The 21,930-nt window shown below is 37.1% G+C and overlaps 1 protein-coding gene across 2 annotated transcripts in view; it reads left to right on the forward strand.

Moving 5' to 3' along the window:
* hydin (HYDIN axonemal central pair apparatus protein) overlaps nucleotides 1-21,930 on the forward strand; it is a 70,297-nt gene that overhangs the window by 10,251 nt on the left and 38,116 nt on the right. For both annotated transcript variants that reach the window (XM_039684201.2, XM_089116502.1), the window contains exons 7-20: nucleotides 4,190-4,391; nucleotides 4,687-4,867; nucleotides 6,438-6,537; nucleotides 6,837-6,955; nucleotides 8,253-8,476; nucleotides 10,307-10,374; nucleotides 10,482-10,717; nucleotides 12,068-12,168; nucleotides 12,247-12,382; nucleotides 12,488-12,652; nucleotides 14,209-14,361; nucleotides 18,030-18,268; nucleotides 18,382-18,640; nucleotides 19,162-19,305. In XM_039684201.2, coding sequence (XP_039540135.2) covers nucleotides 4,190-4,391; nucleotides 4,687-4,867; nucleotides 6,438-6,537; nucleotides 6,837-6,955; nucleotides 8,253-8,476; nucleotides 10,307-10,374; nucleotides 10,482-10,717; nucleotides 12,068-12,168; nucleotides 12,247-12,382; nucleotides 12,488-12,652; nucleotides 14,209-14,361; nucleotides 18,030-18,268; nucleotides 18,382-18,640; nucleotides 19,162-19,305 — 2,327 coding nt within the window. The remainder of the gene's footprint in view (nucleotides 1-4,189; nucleotides 4,392-4,686; nucleotides 4,868-6,437; nucleotides 6,538-6,836; nucleotides 6,956-8,252; nucleotides 8,477-10,306; nucleotides 10,375-10,481; nucleotides 10,718-12,067; nucleotides 12,169-12,246; nucleotides 12,383-12,487; nucleotides 12,653-14,208; nucleotides 14,362-18,029; nucleotides 18,269-18,381; nucleotides 18,641-19,161; nucleotides 19,306-21,930) is intronic.

Here is a 21,930-nt window from a genome sequence, read left to right on the forward strand (position 1 = left end):
AATGGATTCCTGGATTGTCAATCCTCCAAAGAGAACTTGAGGTAAAATATTGTTTTCTTATATATTTTTACTTTTAGTTTTTAACGTTAGCACCATCGTCTATCTTTCGTTTCGCCATTTTTGAAAGTTGTGTACGGAAAAGCTTCTGTGCTCCTATTGGTCAACCTCATACATGTGACGGAACCGTCGTGGACGACCGTTAAAAAAAATTAAACATGCTAGTCTTTTTCTCGTGATGTCGTGAAGCATCGCAGACACGACATAGGTTGTCGCCCACAATGATGATACGATCGAATCTTGCGTCCCGACGCCCGTTGTCGTTTACGAATCTCCACGACACCCTACGTCAAACAGATCGTGCCAAAATCGGGCTAAAATCGTGTAATCTGAACCAGGCATTAGAGTGGACACTTTTTATGTTCCTAGATTCCGCACATTGATCATTTTATTTTTTAGTGTTTTGGACAGTTCCCATCTACATGTTTGTTCGACCAAATTTCAATCAGGCATCTCACTTCGTCTTTGCAGGTTGAAACAATTCATATAGAGACAACAAACACTGCTATTATACATTGTGATACAGCTTGGTTTGTTGGTCCATTGGGTTGGATTGCTTTTCTCACCACAAGCGAATCACTCCATAGTTCGGTTTTAGATTTGAGCATGATTGCCATGTTCATATATGTTCATAAGGTACAAAACGCACCAGGTTCGGAAACAAATGCTCCAATTAAGCCAGATGTAAAAAAAAAAAGCCCTTATTGTATGTTTGTGTCATCTCAGATTTAGGAGGGCCAAATGTGTATCTATATTAAACTCTATGATATAAGCAGACCACTTTCCTCATCAAGAAGTAGAACACCCCCTATCTTAGCAGGCTTTTTAGAGTGCACTTAAGAGTGAGCTGATGAAGACATCTCACACACACAATCTCCAGCTCAATGAAAGCTTTCCTCATTTCCCATTCTTCTCCCCTCCCCTCCCTACTGAAGAGATCCCACTATCCGTCAGCCTGCTGGCAGATGCAGTGTCCCATCAAAGACACAATTTCCTTTGCTCTTTTTCTCTCTCTTAAAGCTTCATGCATAGAGACAGAGGTTAAATGTCTCTGGCTCATTTGTGAAAAGTGATATCTACGGCAAATTAATCAGTGGAGAGAGTAAAAGGATGAAAGAGTAAGACTAAGAGCGAAGAAATATCGAAGGTACAGGACCTGCCTTCTGCTATATCATCTTCAGGATGTTATTATGCCAGTTTCATTTCTTCTACCAATATTGTTATTCTCTCAGTCAGTCTGTTATCGTTTTCCCTCTCTGTCTTTTCCTTTCATAAAGCCTAGTCCCCACACCCTCATACAGCCTCTTTCCGCTGCTTCCAAGGATGTTGTAGCTTAAACATAAATGCAAATTCTTCTGCTCCAAGTACATCAGATGTGCGGCAATTACATTTTCTTGTTTAAAATGTGCACTGAGTAACAGCAGTCCTTCTACTTGGAGACATGCTTGCATAACTGGATCAGCCCCTACAGAGAAAATTCTCCAGACTCCGGTCTACTCTTTCTCACACTCTTTAGTCCCTACTGTACAGCACAGATAAACATTTGTTTAAACCATAGTATTATGTTTTTTTTTTCTTTGACCTTTCTAGACACTGTTTTTATTTTATGTTTTATTTTCTGGGTTAACCTCAAGAACTCAACTATTTGCATTTGCATGTGCGCTATATTTGGGAAATTATTGCATTGTGAAATTTTTTTGTGTGTGTGGGTGAACTATCTCTTTAAAATCTATCTAAAATGCTAAATGGCCATATATAAAAATTATGACTACTTTCTCTAAATAAATGTAAAAACTAAAATCAGTTATGTGAAATTTGAAGAATACATTTAACATTTGTTATTAAATTATTAGTGTCTTTTAAAATAAATAAATAAGTGAGCTTTAGATGATGGGAAAGGTCATCTAAATGTAAAAATAAAGTAAAAGAACATCACAATTTTGACTGAAGTTTATATCCAATATCAACCAATACTGATAATCAAAGCAAAGAATTACTGTTGTCATCCAATAACCATTATAGTATTGATTTGTTTTCCTTATTTATTAACATATGCTTTTTATAATAACATATTGTCTTCTTAGCAGCCTCATTAGGCAGTGTACTGAATTATTTTGCATTAAAGACAGTGGACTTTGAAGACCTCAGTGTACAAAAAAGACAAACAGGGCAGGGGTTAATTATATCCAGTACACCTGTTACCATATAGGTCTCGATGGGATGAGATGAGGGAGGTTGGGGAATGTCTTAACAATCTAAAATGCCTCTGGTGACCTGTCTGTTTGTGTCCAAGAGTCATCAGAGAGAGACACATGCTGAGAAAAATAAAAGTATTCTCTCTAGAATGTGTGCAAGAGTTGCAAACGTACATATACGTACATACAAAAACATGTGTGATGCATGTTCATACATGCAATATGTTACGTGAAAAGTGCATGCGCTCGTGATGTTTCGGCTTTGAAGCGTGCTGAAACAGCCAATAAATGTAACAGTTAAAATTCGTTTCTCTACATTATCCATCAGTTTACCTCTGATGGATTTCTTTGCTGTCGATTTGTTTACTTGGTCTTGAGGAATTGTCTCATATATTTGCGCCCCTCCTCCCCAGCATTGTGTTTGTCAGTCAGCGCAATCATATTACATATTCCAAATGCAATTCAGTACATCCAGAGCAGAAGATTTATAGTGCAAAATCAATGTTAACTTGGGATATATCATTTTATAGTGAAAACAATTGCTGTTTTATATTTTCTTTGAATACTTTTTTCAACTTCGTGTGGGTGCATGAGTAAGTGCGCTGACATTATGGACAAGGCTGGGCTGTGATAGTCCATTAAGCATGAAGCTCCTGCTTTGAATGTAGCCAAACTAGTAAAACAAATCAAAATGCAGGTAAATATATGTAAGCCAGCTGCACTTCTGATTTGAGCTTTTGTTTTGAATTTTACGTTTGTTTTGTTCGCTTCTGATTGGTTTTTGGTGAAGTCATGTGACCCACATTTCATTGGGGAACTCTTGTCCTGACGGACCAGGTTCACAATCATTGCAGCACCATGGTAACAAACGCAGAATACAGACCTCTATTTGTTTACATGTAGCGCCACCACCATGGTGACTAAAAAAGATCACACTCCAGTCATACAATTGACTAATTATAAATCTTTTATGCTCGCTAGGGAATTGATGGGGACGATTCTATTTCTAAATTCGTGTCATTGATGCCTCATTTGTGCCCTCATTCTTTACTACTCATTTAACAAAGCAAAATACTGAATTTAAGCACACTATTTTGTAGATTTAACACTGTTTAGTCTGTAATGCAAAAAATATGCAGTTTCCCCCCCCCCATAAATTATACAATGTAGACCTAAAATTTATGAAAAAATTCAAAAAATGTTTGCTGTCATTCAGTTAAATGACCATCATTGTTAACATTTTTTTTATTGGCCTTATTAAGTTGAATAAAATCATGTTTTTATATATTTGAATTTTAAATAATGTTGTGTGCCACACTGATATTTGCTAGGTACGCTTGTTATTTGCCATTTTTGCTCTCAACTTCATTGCATTCAACCCTACAACATTTTAAATGCAACAGGTTTGGCACAAATGAATGGACGGTTTCATGAGAATTACCCACCAATACCAGTGTAGAAAAAAAATCACATTCTTTGGTTTATATTGTTATTCTTTTGTTAACAGTAGACTGTCTTCATACAAACCTTTTGGTTACACTTTATTTCGATAGTCACTTTAGACGTTCAACTAATTATAAGTAATTTTCAACTACATGTCAACTAACTCTCATTAGAGTATTAGTAAATTATATTAGACTGTCAGTAGACTGTTAGGTTATGGTTAGGTGTTAGGCTTTGGGTTAGGAGAATAAGTTTACTTGTAGTCGCCAAGTTACTTATAGTCAGTTGAATGTCTGTTGGGGGACCAACAAAATAAAAGTGTTAGCAGATATTAAGCTGACAGTCTACTAATACTCTAATGACAGTTAGTTCACATGTAGTTGAAAAGTTACTTATAGTTAGTAGAATGTCTAAAGTGGACTATCAAAATAAAGTGTTACCAACCTTTTACTTTAATACGTCGGTCAACCTTATGACTCCTTTTTTTTTTTTAGGAGAAGACATCCAAATCACCCTCTATGGAGATTCCACAGATATAAATGTCGGATTGGACAAGAACTATGCGATGCTGGAGAAAACCTACATCTCTTTAGCTACCAACCAGAAAGTGGCAATAATGAACAGGAGTGATTCCATTGTGCATTACCAGTGGAAGAACTTTGCCACTGAGGAGGCAGAGGAACGGGACAAATTAAGGTTTGACCTCTATTAGCTTTATAATTTAAGTTTTTCTAACTATACTTTTGGAAAGATAAAATCTTTACAGTTTATCCTAAATTCAAGTGAGGTGACATTCTCACGTCTTAATGAAAAATAATGTTGACGGCATCTGAGGTGCAAAACCGAGATATTTGATATTTCAAACCGAGAGACAAGTGAAAGTCATTTTCAGTGCTCAATGAATAATGCCGGAAGTTTCTTTCTTTTAACATTATGAATGTGTCAATCCATTTTTCTCTTATTCTCTGTTGTGTTCTTTCTTCTTTTGTAGGCTTTCTTCAGAGCTGGACCAAGAAGTTGATGATGACATGGAGCAGTTTCTGACAGAAAACACTGATCCTTCTTTGCGAGCTTCTCTTTCGCAGTTTTCCCATACCCTCCAGGAGGGGCTTGTGCAAACTCAACAGCAGCTTTTGTCTCTGGATGACCAGGACATTATCATGAGACCCCTGGTGTGTTACAACTAGACACATGACAAGCTTCATTTTAGATTTCAGTTTACCCCGATGCAATATTGCATAACCAGCAATTAAATCTGAAACCTAGGATGTCCTTGTACCGTATAACCATATGCCTAAACATATGGTGGATACCAAACTTAGACATCACTCCACTCAGCCAAGCAAATTAAAAGATACTGAGCTTGTTTTTAATTATACATGAGGATTTGTTATGTGGGTGAGAGTTAAATGTGATTTACTTATAACACTTTGTGCATGCAATCCCTAAATTTTGCATTGGTTATGCACCTAGTGATTGTCTTTTAGTTGTACGTTATTGCATGTCTGCAGTTGATGCAGAATGCATGCAACAGTGCCAGTCAATTATAACACGATCTGCGTCTATAGGAAGTCCAGCTCAGCACTTTGCTTTTTCCAAATGACTAATCGCATACCCTTTAAAAGACATCCAACAGTGTTTTGTGTTAATTCTGTCACCTTGCTGTGACTTTCACCCTCTTAAAGGCACATACAGGCATACTGCAGTGATTCAGTTTCTCTCTGCACCTCACATTTTCCTTCATCTAATGCTCATTTTATGTGTAAGACAGAAGAAGATGCAGCATGATTCCCATTCATTTCTGCTCGGATTTTACTCTCACCTTAAATGTTAATGCAAATGCAGATTTTTCAAACCTGGTTTATACAGGCTTAGGCAAGAAAAGACAGAGACAAAACAAAACAGATCGGTATCACCTCTGCTAGGATGTGAGCATCTGTTTACATGCAGTAGCTTGATCGCACAGGCACTGCCTTGTGACACAACATGCTGTTTGTTCATTAGTAATTTAACAAACATTTTTATCTAATGCAGTTGTGGCTAACCCTTGAGCACCCTAATTGTAAGTGACTTGCTGAAGAGCGCAGTGGTGATAAGAGACCTTGGTATCTCCCAAGTCTATTGATGCATAACCTGCTGGGATCATACCTGTGAAGTGTGTGTTACCAGCTCTGATTGTTAGGCTTTCACCACTTTCTATGTGTCACTGCTTCAGGGAGTAGTGTAGCATGCAAACACATTTTGGTATTTTCTTTCACATCATGAATTACTGGTAAATAATATGACATTGATGTATTTTATTATCTAGTTTCATATACACTATCATTTAAAAGTTTGGCCAGTAAGATTTTTTTCTTAAAGTAATGAATACTTTTATTATGCAATGGTGCATTCAATTGTTCAAAAGTTTCAGTAAAGGCTTATAAAAATATATATAATTCAAGAAATACATTTAGCTTGTGTCATGGTTTACACAAAAATATTAGGCAGTACAACTATTTTTGACTTTGATAATAAAAAGCATATTAGATGGCTTTAATTATTCAGGAATACATTACATTTTTAAATATTCTTTAGGGAAAAAAGAGTCATTTTAAATTCTAATAATATTTAAAAACCTCTTTTTCACACTTGTGACTTTGCATTATGCTTGAATGACAAACGATATCTGTGGAAATTAATCAAAATTGATTTTTTTTTGTGCGTGTGTGTTCTCTCTATTGACTTTCTGTTGTTTTACAGGAGGGAGAAATCTGGCCCAACAGCACTGCAGAGGTGAACATCATCTTTAAACCACAGGAAGCCAGGATCTACCAGCAGACTATTTACTGTGAAATCACTGGTACTTACACCATGATAACAGATGTTGTGTTAAAAACAATCACTTTCTACTGTCATGCACACTTGCATTGTTTTCTAACAATGCATTGGTACATTTGCATGTTGTGCTTAGGCCCATCTGCAGGATGATCAGGTTTGCATTTATTTGCATGTTTGAGTAAGGTCTGACAATATTCTGGTTGCTTGGATTAGTAGTGACCTAGAAAGACAGACTGTTGATATTGTAGCCAGTGAAATTTAACAGCCTGTTTCACTATTCTTTTTTTTGGTTTCTTATTTGAATGCTTTGTACTTACACAGGTCGTGAATCTCGGTTGCCACTCTGCATACAAGGAGAGGGTGTAGGCCCAAAACTGCAGTTCAGCTTTGACTTTCTAGACATGGGAAATATTGTTATTGGCTCCAAACAAAGCTATAAGGTACAATTGTAGAAAACTCATTTTAATCTCAATGGTAAAAACAAATTGAGCTTAAAGGGATAGTTCACCCAAAAATGAAAATTCTGTCAGTATTTACTCACATAAGACCTTCGTTCATCTTCAGAACACGAATTAAGATATTTTTGATGAAATCTGAGAGCTGGATCACTCCTCCATACTAGTCCATAGGCATCTTGAGGGATTGAAACTTGCCAGCCTCGAAAAGTTATTAAAGACATCGTTAAAATAGTGCAAGTGACTACAGTGGCTCAAATGTTAACTTTATCAAACGACGAGAACACATTTTGTGCGCAAAAACAAACATAAATAACGACTTTACTATTCACTTCCTTCTCTTTGGGCCTCTAGTCAGTTAAACTAGTGTAACTGCTTAGAGCTACGTCACACGTAGGCTCACTATTGGCTGACACTGGTCATGTGTGATGCGTGTGACGTACAACAGATCATACGCTGTTAAACTAGTAACCTGACTCGAGGCCAAAGAGAAGGACATGAATTGTTGAAATAAATTCTTTTTTTCTCTCTCGCACAAAACATGTTCTCGTCGTTTGATAAACTTAAGATTGAGCCACTGTAGTCACTTGGACTATTTTAACGATGTCTTTAATAACTTTTCGTGGCTGGCAAGTTTCAATCCCTGAAGGGGATTGAATACTTTTATATTAGAGTGCTGCAAACATTGCATTTTGTAAGTGTTATTGTCCCCTTCTTAAACTAAAAGACAAAACCACTTAGCGTTACCTCCTCCAAATCATTACACAGACTAAAGCATGTAGTAGTGGTGGGAAGAAACTATTGATGTACCAAAAGAACCCTTCACAGAATTGATTACTGTGAAGCCATAACAAGCAGGATCTCGCATCAAATTTAATCAGGATGTTGCTCACAATCTGCCAAATGTAGCATGGACTCGACAGCAGTTTTAATTGAATAATAAAAGCCCCTTATTATTACTGAGTCTTGAAATAGACCAATGTTTGGCTCAGTTTGAATACACTCCACGCTGAATTATGCAAACATTGTGGCTTTCCAATTCCTTTTGTTATTTGAGCTTTTGCATGATCCCAATAATATAATTGTCCTGAAAGTTTTGGATTGTTTGTTTGAGTCTGATTTGTCCCTATGGGCTTCTTTTTGAGGTGGTATCCAAGTGTATGATTAAACGACGTAAACTGATCCCACCGGTGAAAGAATGAAACAATTTGGACATTCAATCTGTGGACTCACACAGCTTCTTTTGTGTTCCTTCTCTCTGTCTGTTTTCTCTTATTCTTAGCTGATTCTAAGCAACAAGGGACTGATAAATGGTGCATATAAACTAGTGCAACCCAGTACAGCGCTGGGGCTTTGCTTTTCCTTCAACCCCTCTGAAGGCATGATCCCACCCGGAGTCTCCAAAACACTGGAGGTCCACTTCTCCTCTGACAAACTGGCTATTTTCTCTGAAGAGTTACACTTTAGTGTGATGGGAAACCCTGAGCCAGTCATTGTCACATTCAGGTAAACCTCACAGATGAAACCTTTATTATAGAATAACCCTTTATTTATTTTCAGTTTTCAATTATTTTCTTAAGAAACATCATTTCATATTGCATTTAAACATTTTACATTTTAGGTTTAGCTGTACATAATATGATTGAAAGGTTTGAATGTATGAAGAGTTCAGATGCAAAAGCCTCTAAGTGCCATTTGAAATTTTCTTCTAAAATGATCATTTTTATCAAGCTTGTATATTTAAGTTCAGTAATTTCACTTTTGTCATTTAAGTGAAATTACTGAACTTAAATATACAAGCTTGATAAAAATGGTCATTTTAGAAGAAAATTTCAAATGGCATTTAGAGGCTTTTGCATCTGAACTCTTCGTATGTTGTTTTTAAGGCATTTAATCATTTTCGTATCAGAAAAAACTCTGGTTTTCTCTCATGCTAGACACTATTTATCACCATATCAAATTAAATATCATCTAAACATATGAAAAATGTAAACGTCTTGCTTGGTATCTGTTACAGAAAATGAACCTCTTTTGTCTTGAATTGCTCATTTTCCCCAACACTAGTACATGTTTCCAGCCAGTCCTCATTGCTTTCCATCGTTATGTGCTAATGGCAGTTTTAAAACATTCACCCAACCGTGACATGATAGATTGCCTTTCTCATTCATACACATTCCACCCTGGTAGGCAACATACTAATAAAAGGTCATAGTACATTTATTTTTTTACAATTTTATTTATACATATATAGCCACATTCTTTATTATGCTTTGAGTAGGTACTTCTTTTGAACAAGTAATTATTTTGTGATTGTAAAAGGTATGCTCTATAGACCTTATGTAGCCCCGCCCCTTTTCAGCGTTGCGCTCGTTGTCTTTTGACTTCCGGTCTGTATTTTCATAGGTATGAATGAACTGCTCGTAAAAAAATTCCGGTCGACATTTGTTAAGACATCTGCTTTACAATGCTTATGATAAACATCACAATGCTCATGATAACTTTTGTTAACTCTACAATAAATAAATCCACTTCACCAGCTAATTATTCCTCGACAGCGATGCCATAGAAATATACAGAGCGACCGCAAAACCGGAAGTTCAAAGACAATATTCTAAAGATGACGGCGCCCACGTTTCTCTTGTGCATAAGGTCTATATATAGCATGAATCTGTGTGGACATACTACATTGCGTTGTCATTATACCTGCATGAGCTTCACTGGCCTCACTTCCGTGGCCTCATGGGATAGTAAAGTGTCCATCGGGTATGTCCTTCGGGTACTATTTGCCTACTGTTTTATGTTTACTGTGAATTCGGACTTACTATTTTTATGTACAATACTATACTATATGGTAGGGAGGTCTGCAAATTTGGATGCAAGCCTAGTATTGATTGACCTCAACCCGGGTTTGATTTTAGAGCAGAAAATTGACCCGAATTGTACATCCTTCCCTTTAATCAATCCCCTCTTATGACCATTAGTAAAAAAAAAAAACATCAATGTTTCTCCTTCACTCTTTGTTGTTTTAATCATTAGCTTATGGCTGATTAAATGAACCTGTACAGGCTGAACCTTAATTAAACGAGTGAAGCCGAGCTCTGCTGAAAGCTTTCAAACTAGCAGAAGCCACTTCCCCTTTGATTAAGATGGATTACCATTGAAAGTGCTGAATGTATACATTCCACAACTACCACTCTGTCTTGTCATCTAAAAACAAAACCACCCATTCCTTTTTATACTGGACTTCACCTCAATAGCCTTTTAGTTTTGTATAATTACTGTGGTGCGATGGGCCTTTATTCTTGTTGAGTTTTTCTTTCTTTCTCTCTCTTTCAGGGGGTGTTTAATTGGGCCTACATTCCACTTCAGTGTCCCAGAGCTCAACTTTGGGGAGGTGTCCTTTGGTAAATGAACTTGCACTCTCCACTTCATCAATCAAGATCAATGTTAGTGTTAATCTTTGTTTAGCATATTAGTTGTGTAATGAGAAATCTTCCATCACTGACCCAAGGGTTCCCGCAAACGCTGACATGTCGCCTTAGCAACACTTCAGTGGTGCCCATGAGCTTTGGACTGCGGATCCCCGGAGATGGCACAGGGTTGGCGAGCAGTACCAGCATGGACCAGGTTACTCATCTGAACAGAAGTGAATGGGGACTGGGAGACGAAACCAAAAGAAGACCGAAAGAGTTTATCTTATCACCCAGCACAGGCACAGTTCGTGCTATGGCTGAGGTTGATATCCAGGTATGTTTGCTCTTTCTGATTCCAAGCCGAGCCATCAACCTATTATCTCGTTGAATACCTCAAATCGATTTGAATCAATTTCCCTATGCAAATGCAGAAGTGACCTGTCAAGATGTTGCCTATGACCTGTCCGTGCCACAAACATCAACAGTCTCTCAAGAGACGAGAAACTTTGGTCTTTAAAACTAAGTGCAGCCTTAAATGTCCTTTCAGAGCAGACCTTTTATCCCTATTAAACCTCAGACAGCTTGGACTTTAAAAAAAAAGGGCTGTTGTATTCCATTAATAGAAAAACGGGAGGTGGAATATATTGGAAAAGGTGATAAATGAGAACAGTCTCTCTCTATAGGGCTGTGATTTTCTCGGCCATGCTCCTTTGGTTGCCAGGTACCTTGCGTACCTGTCATGTGCTGGTCTTTTCCCATCAATGGGAGCTGTCAGCACTTTGGAGGGCTAATCTGTTGGATGTGTCCACCTGTCTTTGTGCTTCCTGTGGATGTTGGTGTCTCCTGTCAGTGTGCAAATGTGTCTCTCCCAGTCTGTGACAAGAATGTGGCTCTAATGAGACCTCAGCACAAGAATACATATTAGGGGGTTGCGATTAGTCGTATTAGTGGAATGGGGAGAATATTTCCAGATGCATCACACAGCTGGCTGGAAGCCTCCCTCCCTCCCAGACATGTTAGAATAATAAAAGAAAAGCACCTGGAGAGTACTTTGCCGTTCTTAGGCGGTTGCATTTCGTGGTGACAGTTGTCTGTGATCCCATATGTGAGGTTTCAGAGCACTTAAAGCACTGCAATCTGAACAGTTTGGAATTACGCGAGCGCTATATTTAGACAAGCAGCTGTTAAATCTGTTCAAAGCTTTTATAATAGTGATTTAAACAATGATATATTTAAGTGGGGTTGTTTTATAAAATCTTTTGAAGAATATACAGTTAACTGCCGTTCAGACGTTTTGGGTCAGTAAGATTGTTCTTTACATTGACATTGACTAAACCAATAGAGTAGTTTACATTGTAACATACAAATTTTAATTGAAATAAATTTACATTCTAATCAACATTCTATATTGATAATAAAAAGAAAGTAAGCACCAAATCATGATATATAAATGGTTTCTGAAGGAACACGTTAACACTGAAGACTGGAGTAATGGCTGCTGAAAATTTAGCTTTGCCATCTCAGAAATAAATTACATTTATAAATAAAAATATACTTTATGATTTACTGTATTTTTGATCAAATAAATGCAGACTTGTTTGTTTAGCATAAGAGACTTTATTCAAAAAGTCACTGACTCCAAATGTTTGACCGGTTGTGTACTGTATGTGTGTTTGTTTTTCAGTTAACCTTTTGCTCCAACACGGTGCAAGACTACAATCTGGCTTTAGTGCTGGATGTCCAAGGAGTTGGAGAGGAGGTTTTAGCTCTCCCAATCAAAGCTAGGTAATACACTTTCATTTGGGAAATAAAGTGGTCTTGCTGTTATCCATCCACAAAACTTATCTCTGATTGTTCCGGAAGATGTGTTGTGCCTGATGTGGTCCTCAAGAACCCAGATCTTCAGTTCCATCACTGTTTCCTGGGTCATCCCTATGAGCAATCATTTGAGCTCAATAATGACACTCACCTTCCTGCGTGCTATGGACTTCTGCCTCAGGTGATTCCTCCCAATCAAGTAAAATTTATTGTGTTTTCTATTGCAGCCCTTTCCAGTTTTCTAGGTCAGACATTAGAGATATGCATTTTGATTTTCTGTTTGCAGCCGTATGAGGAAGACCCTGCTCTTCTTTATTCCAGTCCTCACGCACGAGGGGTCATTCAGCCTTATAGCACAGAAAAGATTCCAGTAGTTCTTCAGGCCAAGACAGTGGGCAGCCTACAGGAAACAGCTCACATTGCTATACTAGGCCGTCAAGACCCACCGTTGGTGAGTATATGTACAGCATACGTATGACATTACAGCAAGTGCACATTTTACACTAGCACTCAAAAGTTTGGGGTAGGTCAGATTTTTTTAAATGTTTTTGAAAGTCTTTTATGCTCACCAAGACTGCATTTATGTCATTTGAAAAATGTTAAGCAGCACTTTGCAGGATTTCCGTTTTTGTCAAACTGAGACCCCTAGAGTCGCTGTGGAGTACTTGTACTGTTGTAAATAGCACTCACGCAGAGATGTCTCTGCACTCACGGCCTGATCCCCTCCCCCCGTATACCGGTATCTGTTCAGTAGGATGGAAGCTGTAACGAGTGGAAATAAGGTGTGGCCCCTTTAAGAGCTGCACCCTGTTGAACTGTCGGCAGTCTGTATTGTATACGCCTCGAACACCACATGTATACGGCCTGGGTTATATCAGTTTGATGCTCATTTTAGCAGATCTTTCTTGCCGTAAAGCAATTCGTTACATTGCGAGACCTGATATCACGCGGCACTTCCTGATGCTGTGGGGCGAGACGCTCCGAAAATATTCATATAACCATTGCAATAACTCCGAAGCTATTCAGTTAAGGTTAAAAAAAAACTGCATAGTGCTGCTTTAAAAAATACAAACTGTACTCCATTGAACTAAAGTCAATGGTTTGATTACCAGGGAATGCATGATAAAATGTATAACTTAACAATACACAGTAACAATAATAACAATACAAAGTTTGTCGCTTTGGATAAAGCGTTTTCCAAATACATAAATGACATGTATGTGAAAGCGAAAAGTTACTGTAATTAGACTGTTCAGCTGGTTTCTCCAACAATTTTTAAGATATCGTTTTAATTAAAGGCAAGGCAAGGCAAGTTTATTTATATAGCACATTTCAGACACAATAGCAGTTCAAAGTGCTTTACATAGAAGAAATTAAAATAATCAAAAGAAATCAGAATAATTAAAACAGTTTAGAATAAGAAATAAGAAATAATGAAAAATAAAAATTATGATAAAAATAAAATACAGTAAATTAAAACCATTTCGAATAAAATTATCACAGTAACAGTCGGACGAACAGTGGCACAGTGCTCATTCAGTAAAACAGAAAAAATACGCATGTGTCAATGATTAATGCAATATATATCTCATAATGAACTGATTTCGCTTAATACCAGCACATTTGTACATTACAACAGTATAGAACAAAAGGTGTATTTTTGTATTTTAGTTCCAGAATGTGTCAAAGGCTCTTTAGAATCAGAAGCCTTGCCGCATTTTCACATAAGAGATTGTTCCTCTCTTCAGATATTACGTGAGATGCAGTGCTAAACAGCCTCCCTTTTTCTGTACTAACGCTATCATCAATCATCAGATGCTGTTTACATTAAAATGGTTCATTTCGCGTGTACACTGCTTTTTCTCTTTGTCAGAGTTTATCTTTGCTGTTAATAGATCCGTTATCAAAGCGGTTTCTGTCACAGTTTTCGGTTTTCGTTCTTTCAGTGAGACATCACAAAAATGACATTTAAAAAAATATATTAGCTAAAAATCCTTTTCTCCATAGGAGCTCCTCCTGTCCTGTGTTGGCCAGGGACCTTCTGTCTCTGTCACTGCTGCCAAGCTGAACTTTGGCTGCATTCCCGTGCTGACTGATGTCGCAAGGACTTTGCAGCTGTCAAACGACTCCCCAATCCCAGCCAGATTCTTTGCTCAAATGGTGGGTTCAAATGCTAGAGAAAGGATAAAAAGCTTTGGTAGTGTTTCCCTGTACCCTTGCAATGTCAGTTCTATTCTACTGTTTTCTTACTCTGGGTCTAATATCATGGTCATGCCTTGTGAATGCTCTTTTAGATTAGATTAGATTTGAGTTAGAGTTAGCTCAATACCCTCATATGCAATTCCTAATTTCCATTTTTCGTTTTGGTTAATCTTTATGTTAAATAAGCTCCTTGATTCTCAGCACTGATAAATTTAGCATTAGGCTATGTTTAATTAATCCATGGAAGGATTGCATGCAACCACACACACACACATACACCAAGAGACTTGGACACATACTGTACCGTATACAGACAAACTCATTCAGGGCATCCTGGATTGTGTCGACACTCATTGGTAAACTGATCCTGTCTTCTCCTCCAAGGCTGAGGACTTTTCTAAGCCCAGAGTTTTTACTAAACATTTTCCAGCTTTAGTCGATCCTGAATTTCATTACAGGCGCTCGATAGCGTGGCTGAGTGCCAGGCAGATGCTGACAGGAGTGCGTCGTGAATTGAAAATACTCGCAACGCAGTCTTTCGCTTTTATGCGTCCATCTGTTCATGTAGTTTCTGATAAACAAGTATTGTGAGTTTTTCGGAAAGTTATGTCTCTCCTGAGACTGACTTTTGCTTCCATTGTGTGAAGCTCTACAGCACGATGAAGTTTATAGCAATCAATGGTGTTAAACCTTCTAATGCAGGTCTGATCTGATTATTGAAATTCCAGCTGGCTTGTTCTTTACTTGATTCCTCTCTCAAGGGGAAATCGCCCCAACCTCGATCTAGCTCCCTATCGACCGGCTCGTCTCTCTGTCTTCCCCTCCTTTATCTTTCTTCCACTTGCTTTGCCGCTTCTCTTTCATATGAAGACTTACGGAGTGATCTATGTCTCCCTGCTGACCTTCTTTGGTCCGGCGCAGTTCAAATGATAGGGCCCTCTCTCTAACCTCTACCTGCTCAAAGGCGTTTCCTCCTTGCTGAATACTGAATGTGTCATTTTCTTCCTCCAAGGGCAGCTGGTGATGACTGTGTTGAAGCATAAGCCTTCTTTTGTAAATTTAAACAAACACTATTGCATTCTAAAGTATCATGGTTATGCTACAATTATGAATATTACAACATCTTTCAAATGGACCCTTATATAAAGTGTTACCGAAACCCCAGTTTACTACCTCAGTGTATTTCTCCAGAATTATTCATGTGGCTCCGTTATGGCTCACAGTTGAGTGAGTATGAGATATGAGTGTGGCTCCCCCTGATTGGCCTCGAACACACTTTGCCGCACACAAATATATAGGTCCTGATTGGACAGTTGTGACCAAGTCAAACTACTAAATTGCAGCCATGTACATTCTGATGATCTTAACGAGTCTTAGATTGTGCACACTGAAATGGGAAATACTTCAATTTCCTCTCTACAGTCTGTTCACTTAGTTTTTCCCTTGTAAAAGGAGAGCATAATGGAAATGATGATAAATGTGCCAAAAGCCATACTCAGCCATCAGGATGAGCCACAATCTTAAGATAAATAAAACGCTATTAATCACAAACCCTTAACACACCAACACCCGTTCTCTTTACTCAGTCAGAAAATCCCAATTAAAAGTTAATGTGCAGGACATCAATCATTTGGCCGCATTATGAAAATTGATTTGAATCCTCCGCCAACAGTTATGGAAAGCAGTGGTACAAATTAAGCAGCTGGTGGGTTGCACTTGTGCATGCAAAGACAAGCTTGCACTTTTTCACATCGGTTTATTTCTCGTTATGAGGAAATAAAAGGAAATTATGAAAGTAGGGAGAAAAAGTAGGACAGAGAGAGGAGGCGCTTAACATATGGGGTTTGAAAGAGGAAAAAACTGCTCATGCGTATCCTACATCCCAATACCTCGTTGTAAAAGCATATGGTCTGAGACAGTACATTGTAATTAGAATTTACCTTAAAAAAGTATGTTCTATATAGTATAAATATTGATGTACTTCATATGTCATGTGGACTACAGTTGAGTCGCTTCACTGCCATTCATAAATCCTCTCCCGTGGCCTCATGGGATAGTTAAGTGCCCATCGAAGTAGTAGGTCATATGGGTACTGTTCACCTACTGTTTTTCGAATAGTTACTATGTATTCAAACATACTATTCTTTTGGCATACTGTATATTTGCATAGTATTAACGCATTAGAAGTACGTATTAGCCAGATGTAAGACTCTTGGGTCAGTTAAAGCACAAACAGTGTTCTTCTATTATTATCTATTTAGTACTCATTATAAAATTCCAATTCCTTATATTATCGCCAGTCTTGTGACGATAGTATAAAGGATAGATCCTACTCCCTTCAGATAAAGAGAATCCTGCTGGCAGCACAAGTCATACACACACACACACACACACACACACTGTATGTTTACATGTTATCACTAGCTGCTCATTTAAAACCTTGTTCAATTACAAGACTGAGATAAGATGTTGCTTAATGGTTGGCTTTTGAGTGGCAGTTACTTGTGTTGGAGCCAACCGGGAGGGAATGATCATTAATATTTCTCATTACCCACTAGAAAACATACCCACTGTGGGATCATTTCCTAGTGGACATTATATAAGAGAAGAATCAGTCCATACACATAAGGGAGTTTACCGTTGTTTTTTTCTTGTGGTTTTGTTTTTCTCGTGTGACTTGGACTGTACAGTATATTGTATGAAGGGTACTTTAGGTTGTCACTACTGTATATTAACCCATTTGATTTCCCAAAGTACTCCTAGCTAGGTGAGCATTTTTATTTTACTCATTGGATTGGCCAGTAAAATAAACTTTTAAACTTTTCTCTTTAGAAACTGTTTCACTTGGTCACAATTGTAACTGAAAGACCAAAGTTGCAAAATAATTAACACTACCGTTTAAATCATTGGGGTAAGATTTGTTTTGGAAAGAAAGTAAAAATAAAAAAAATATTTTTATTTATCAAGGATATTAAAATAAAAATTGATCTAAAGTGGCGGTGTACACTTTAACATTGTACAAACAAAAAAAATCTGTTTTAAATAAATGCTGTTTTTTGAACTGAAGAATTCAGAAAAAAATCTTTTCAATATTGAAAATAGTAAGAAATGTTTCTTGAGCAGCAAATAAGCATATTAGAATGATTTTGAAAGGATCATGTGACACTGTAGACTGGAGTAACAGTGCTGAAAATCAACCTTGCATCACAGAGATAAATTATATTTTTAATATTCAAACAGAATATATGAAAATATTACTAGCCCCAATTTTTTGTACGGTTGTGTATTTATTATATTATATACAATATATATATATATATATATATATATATATATATACACAATATATACTATATATATATTATATATATATATATATATATATATATACACACACATACATTATATATACACATACATTATATATACACATACAGTATGTATATATATACAGTTTGATTAATTTGTCATTTAAATATTTGTATGAAATTATTAATTATTATTATTAATATTATTATTTATTTGCCATTTAAACATATGTATGGAATTATTAGAGTGTTATTATCCTTTTTTGCTATCGTATGTTTAAAACTACACAATGATTTTGTGCTATAATGGGTATATAGGTCAGGAACCGGTCTTACTGGCGTGTGGATCACAGTGAAGGGGAAATTCCTCCAAAAGAAAGTCTGGAATTGAAGTTGATAGCCCATCTGAATGACACCATGCCCTTCCAGGATGAACTGTTTCTGGAAATCAAGGACAGCCAAAATTTTAACATTCCTGTGTCGGCCAAAGGAAAGGGCACGTCCATAGTCACTGACCGTCCATTGGCTCCTAGCCTGGATTTGGGAACCCACTTCAGGTAAAACAACGCCAATGTCTGTGCTTGAGTTCTGCCATTTACAATAGTCAGCTATTCACAAAATTCACTATTTATGTTCAATAATTAAATGATTGAATCTTCTGGTCTTCTAGTTCCGGCCCATGTCGTTATGCCTTCAGAATTACTAATCGAGGACGTCGCACTCACCAACTATTATGGACCACAGAGGGGTTTCCACAGTTTCAAAACAGAGACATTCTGTCACCTAACAAGTCTAGGAGCAAAAAAAGCAAGAGCCTTCAAGCTTCAGATCAAGGAGGCCCGGTCTTCAGCTTATCACCTGCACGTTTATTACTTCCTCCTGGCCACTCAGCTGACATGCTGCTAGAGGGCTCCTCTGATGTCCCCAAGGTACCAATATCAGAACTTTTTCTTATGTGCATCAGCTATTAATCGTCTCTAACTGATTACTAGACCACATTTCTTGCAACAATTTCAAATTTGTTAGCCAACACCTGCTAAAGTTTGAATACTATGGTGATGAAGGTCCTGAAAGCCACACTTAATCCTCTTTTAGTGGAGACACACGGAGCAGTGCATTGACTTCCTCTCTAGAGCATTACAGAGATGCATGCCTCCTTGAGTCCTTATTGATTTAATGGTAAATTAGAGATGAGAGAAGGTGAGAAGTGAACATAGGCAAGCCCTGCCGCGTCTCACGCTGGGCTGCTGCATTGCATAGCCATCAGTCGGTGTGCCTGCTCTAAGACATCAAAGAGAGCTGTTTTATTGCATTAATGAGTTTTAGTGCAAGGCTGAGCTTGGTTTCTTCAAAATTAAACTTTCAAAGATGATTCACATCCATTCATGAATTGAGAATACGAAAAGATATATGTATAAATGTCTTTTTAAAATTTGCTTATGAATTACAGGTGGTTACGGAAAAACTTGTTTGCTATGCTGTTGTCGGGCGTCAGTATGTGAGGGAGTGCATCATTACTACAGACGTCACATGCCAGTTCGTCTCCCCAGCAGTAGACATCTCCTCCAAACAAATCAGCTTCTATGTGGAAAAGGTTCGCAAAAATCTCTACCATCAAGGGCTATGATAGTCAGTGTGGGGCGTAATTCATCACCAAGTTATTAATTAATGTAATTTAATTAGTTTTCCCTTGAAAAAGGAAAGGAAAGGTACTTCTGATGTGATTGCATTAAAGGTGCAATGTGTAAAAATTAAAGGGATAGTTCACCCAAAAATGAAAATCCTGTCAGTATTTACTCACCATCATGTTGTTCCAACCCCGTAAGACCTTCGTTCATCTTCAGAACACGAATTAAGATATTTTTGATGAAAACTGAGAGCTGGTTTACTCCTCCATACTAGTACATAGGCTTCTTGAGGGATTGAAACTTGACGGCCTCAAAAAATTATTAAAAATATCGCTAAAGTAGTCCAAGTGGCTCAATCTTAACTTTATCAAGCGACGAGAACACTTTTTGTGCGCAAAAAAACAAACAAACATAAATAACTTTATTTCAACTATTAATTTAATAGTTAATAGTTAATGTTATTTCTGATTTGTTTTCAATGTAGTTATTTTTTTGGGGGGGTGCCACAACTGGTGTCATAAATGCATACGTCTAGTGTTATTTAGAGTTTTAAAGGTTTAAACTTGTATATTAAATGAGTTTTGGCTCTCATTTCCTCATCCTTGCAAAACTGCAACCACATTAACCCATGTCTTAATATTAAAGGGATATTTAATATTAAGAAATATTTTCATTTTTCACCCATAAATGAAAATTCTGTCATCATTTATTCATCTTCATGTCGTTCCAGACCTGTATGACTTTCTTTTTTCAAGGAACATAAAAATATATACAGTATTTTCATACCACTTCCAAAATTCTTCACAGTATCTTTTTTTGTGTTCTGGACTGACATGAGTGTGAGTAAATGCTAATAGAATGATCATTTTTGGGTAAACTATGCCTTTAATTACTCTGTGTGTGTAAGTTAAATGTGAGGTCCATTATCTGTGCTGTAACTCAGTGGCTGAACATGTACCCTTTTATCAAATGTCCTTTCACTTTTTATGAAGCAGAGAACAAAAAGTGTCTGCAGTGGGTGGTTCGATTGAGTCAATTGTCTTCTTCTCCCTTGTAAAGGATTTAAGCCTAATTTTTGAATGGTACAGAAGAGATATATGTCGTCTGTTCATCCAATCAATCAATTTCGATCCATTTGTAAGTCTGCATTAAGACAACATTGAGGCATGGACAAATGTTATGGTCTATTGAAATTGAAAATAGATTGCTGCCTCAAGTATTGACAGTAAAGACCATGCAGCTGTTATGTCCAACTCATTCAAATGAGCCATCCAAATTCACTTCTTATTCGCAAAATGATTGTAAGTGAGCTGAGATGGCAAATTAATTTGAACCCCAGCTCACAGCTCAGCACTGATGCCCTGGCATATCAAGTCCTCTTTTCTTTTTTTTCTTTAAAAAAAAAAAAAAAGCTGTTGAATAAGCACAGTGAGCTCAGGAGGAACCATCATTATAATGAAAATGATTTCCTGTCTGCCTTATTTCACTTTTATTATCTCTCTTTCAACACACACACAACACCATCCACCTTGTCAGATTTCTGTTCTCTCACATTTTTTGCTTCAGCTATACATATTTTCAAAAACTTCTTCACACACATCTTCTGACAGCTGTTTTCAGGCACCTTGTAAGTCTGCATCTTAGAACTAAAAATGCAAATTTATTTATACCTTTTTATCTGACTCTGTCCCATTCGTCTGTGTTTTGACAGCCCGTGCTGCTAGATTTACTGAATGCTCCCTTAGTAGAGCTTGGAGGAATAAAGCAATTAAAGAGAGCGAGTAGGGAATGGGGGAGAAAGAGAGAGAGAGAGATGAGAGAAGAGGAAAGTGGATGATGAGGGAAAACTCAGACTGAGATAAAAGAGTGAATTTTGCCTTTTAAGTATTGGCAATAACATGCAAAAATAACTTACATATTTGTCCTTGCAAGTTATATAGTGTCTAATGGCATTAATAATGACTGGTCTCAATGTCACATCCTCACCACATATTACTAAAGTTTCAGAAATAATCTGTCTCAGTCCCTGTGCAAGATTATCATTTGGATGGATTTTGTGTATTGCCATTTTAAATATAAAGTACCGTTTAAAAGTTTGTGGTTAGTAAGATAGAAATGTTATTGAAAAAATCAATACCACCAAGGCTGCATTAATTTGATTATAAAATACACTGAATAAAGTTATATTGTGAGATATTACAATTTAAAATGTCATTAAATACTAAAATTGAAAAAAGAAAAGTTATTTATTCCTGTAAATATTCATAGGTGATTTTTAGTAGTCTAAACGTATCACTAGCCTAGAAATCTAGACGCACCCTAGCGGCAGCAAAAATTATTTTGCAGCAAAAAAGTGGAACATCTTGATGTAGGTCTGGCATGCCAGGCTAAAGTATCACATGATTCTACAATGATTCACAAATCATTCTGCAATGCTGATTGGGTGCTTAAGAAACTTTTCTTACGACATACGTCATCTGGTATCATTGAACCGATTGGCTATGAGCTACGTACAGGCGCATTTGATAAACATTCGTAGCACCCAATTATACAGCTCTGGGCATTCGTAAACCACGCCTCAAATACGAGAA

This window comes from Pimephales promelas, chromosome 10, assembly GCF_988280905.1.
Source record: "Pimephales promelas chromosome 10, fPimPro1.hap1.1, whole genome shotgun sequence".
In the NCBI taxonomy this organism is placed as follows: domain Eukaryota; kingdom Metazoa; phylum Chordata; class Actinopteri; order Cypriniformes; family Leuciscidae; genus Pimephales; species Pimephales promelas.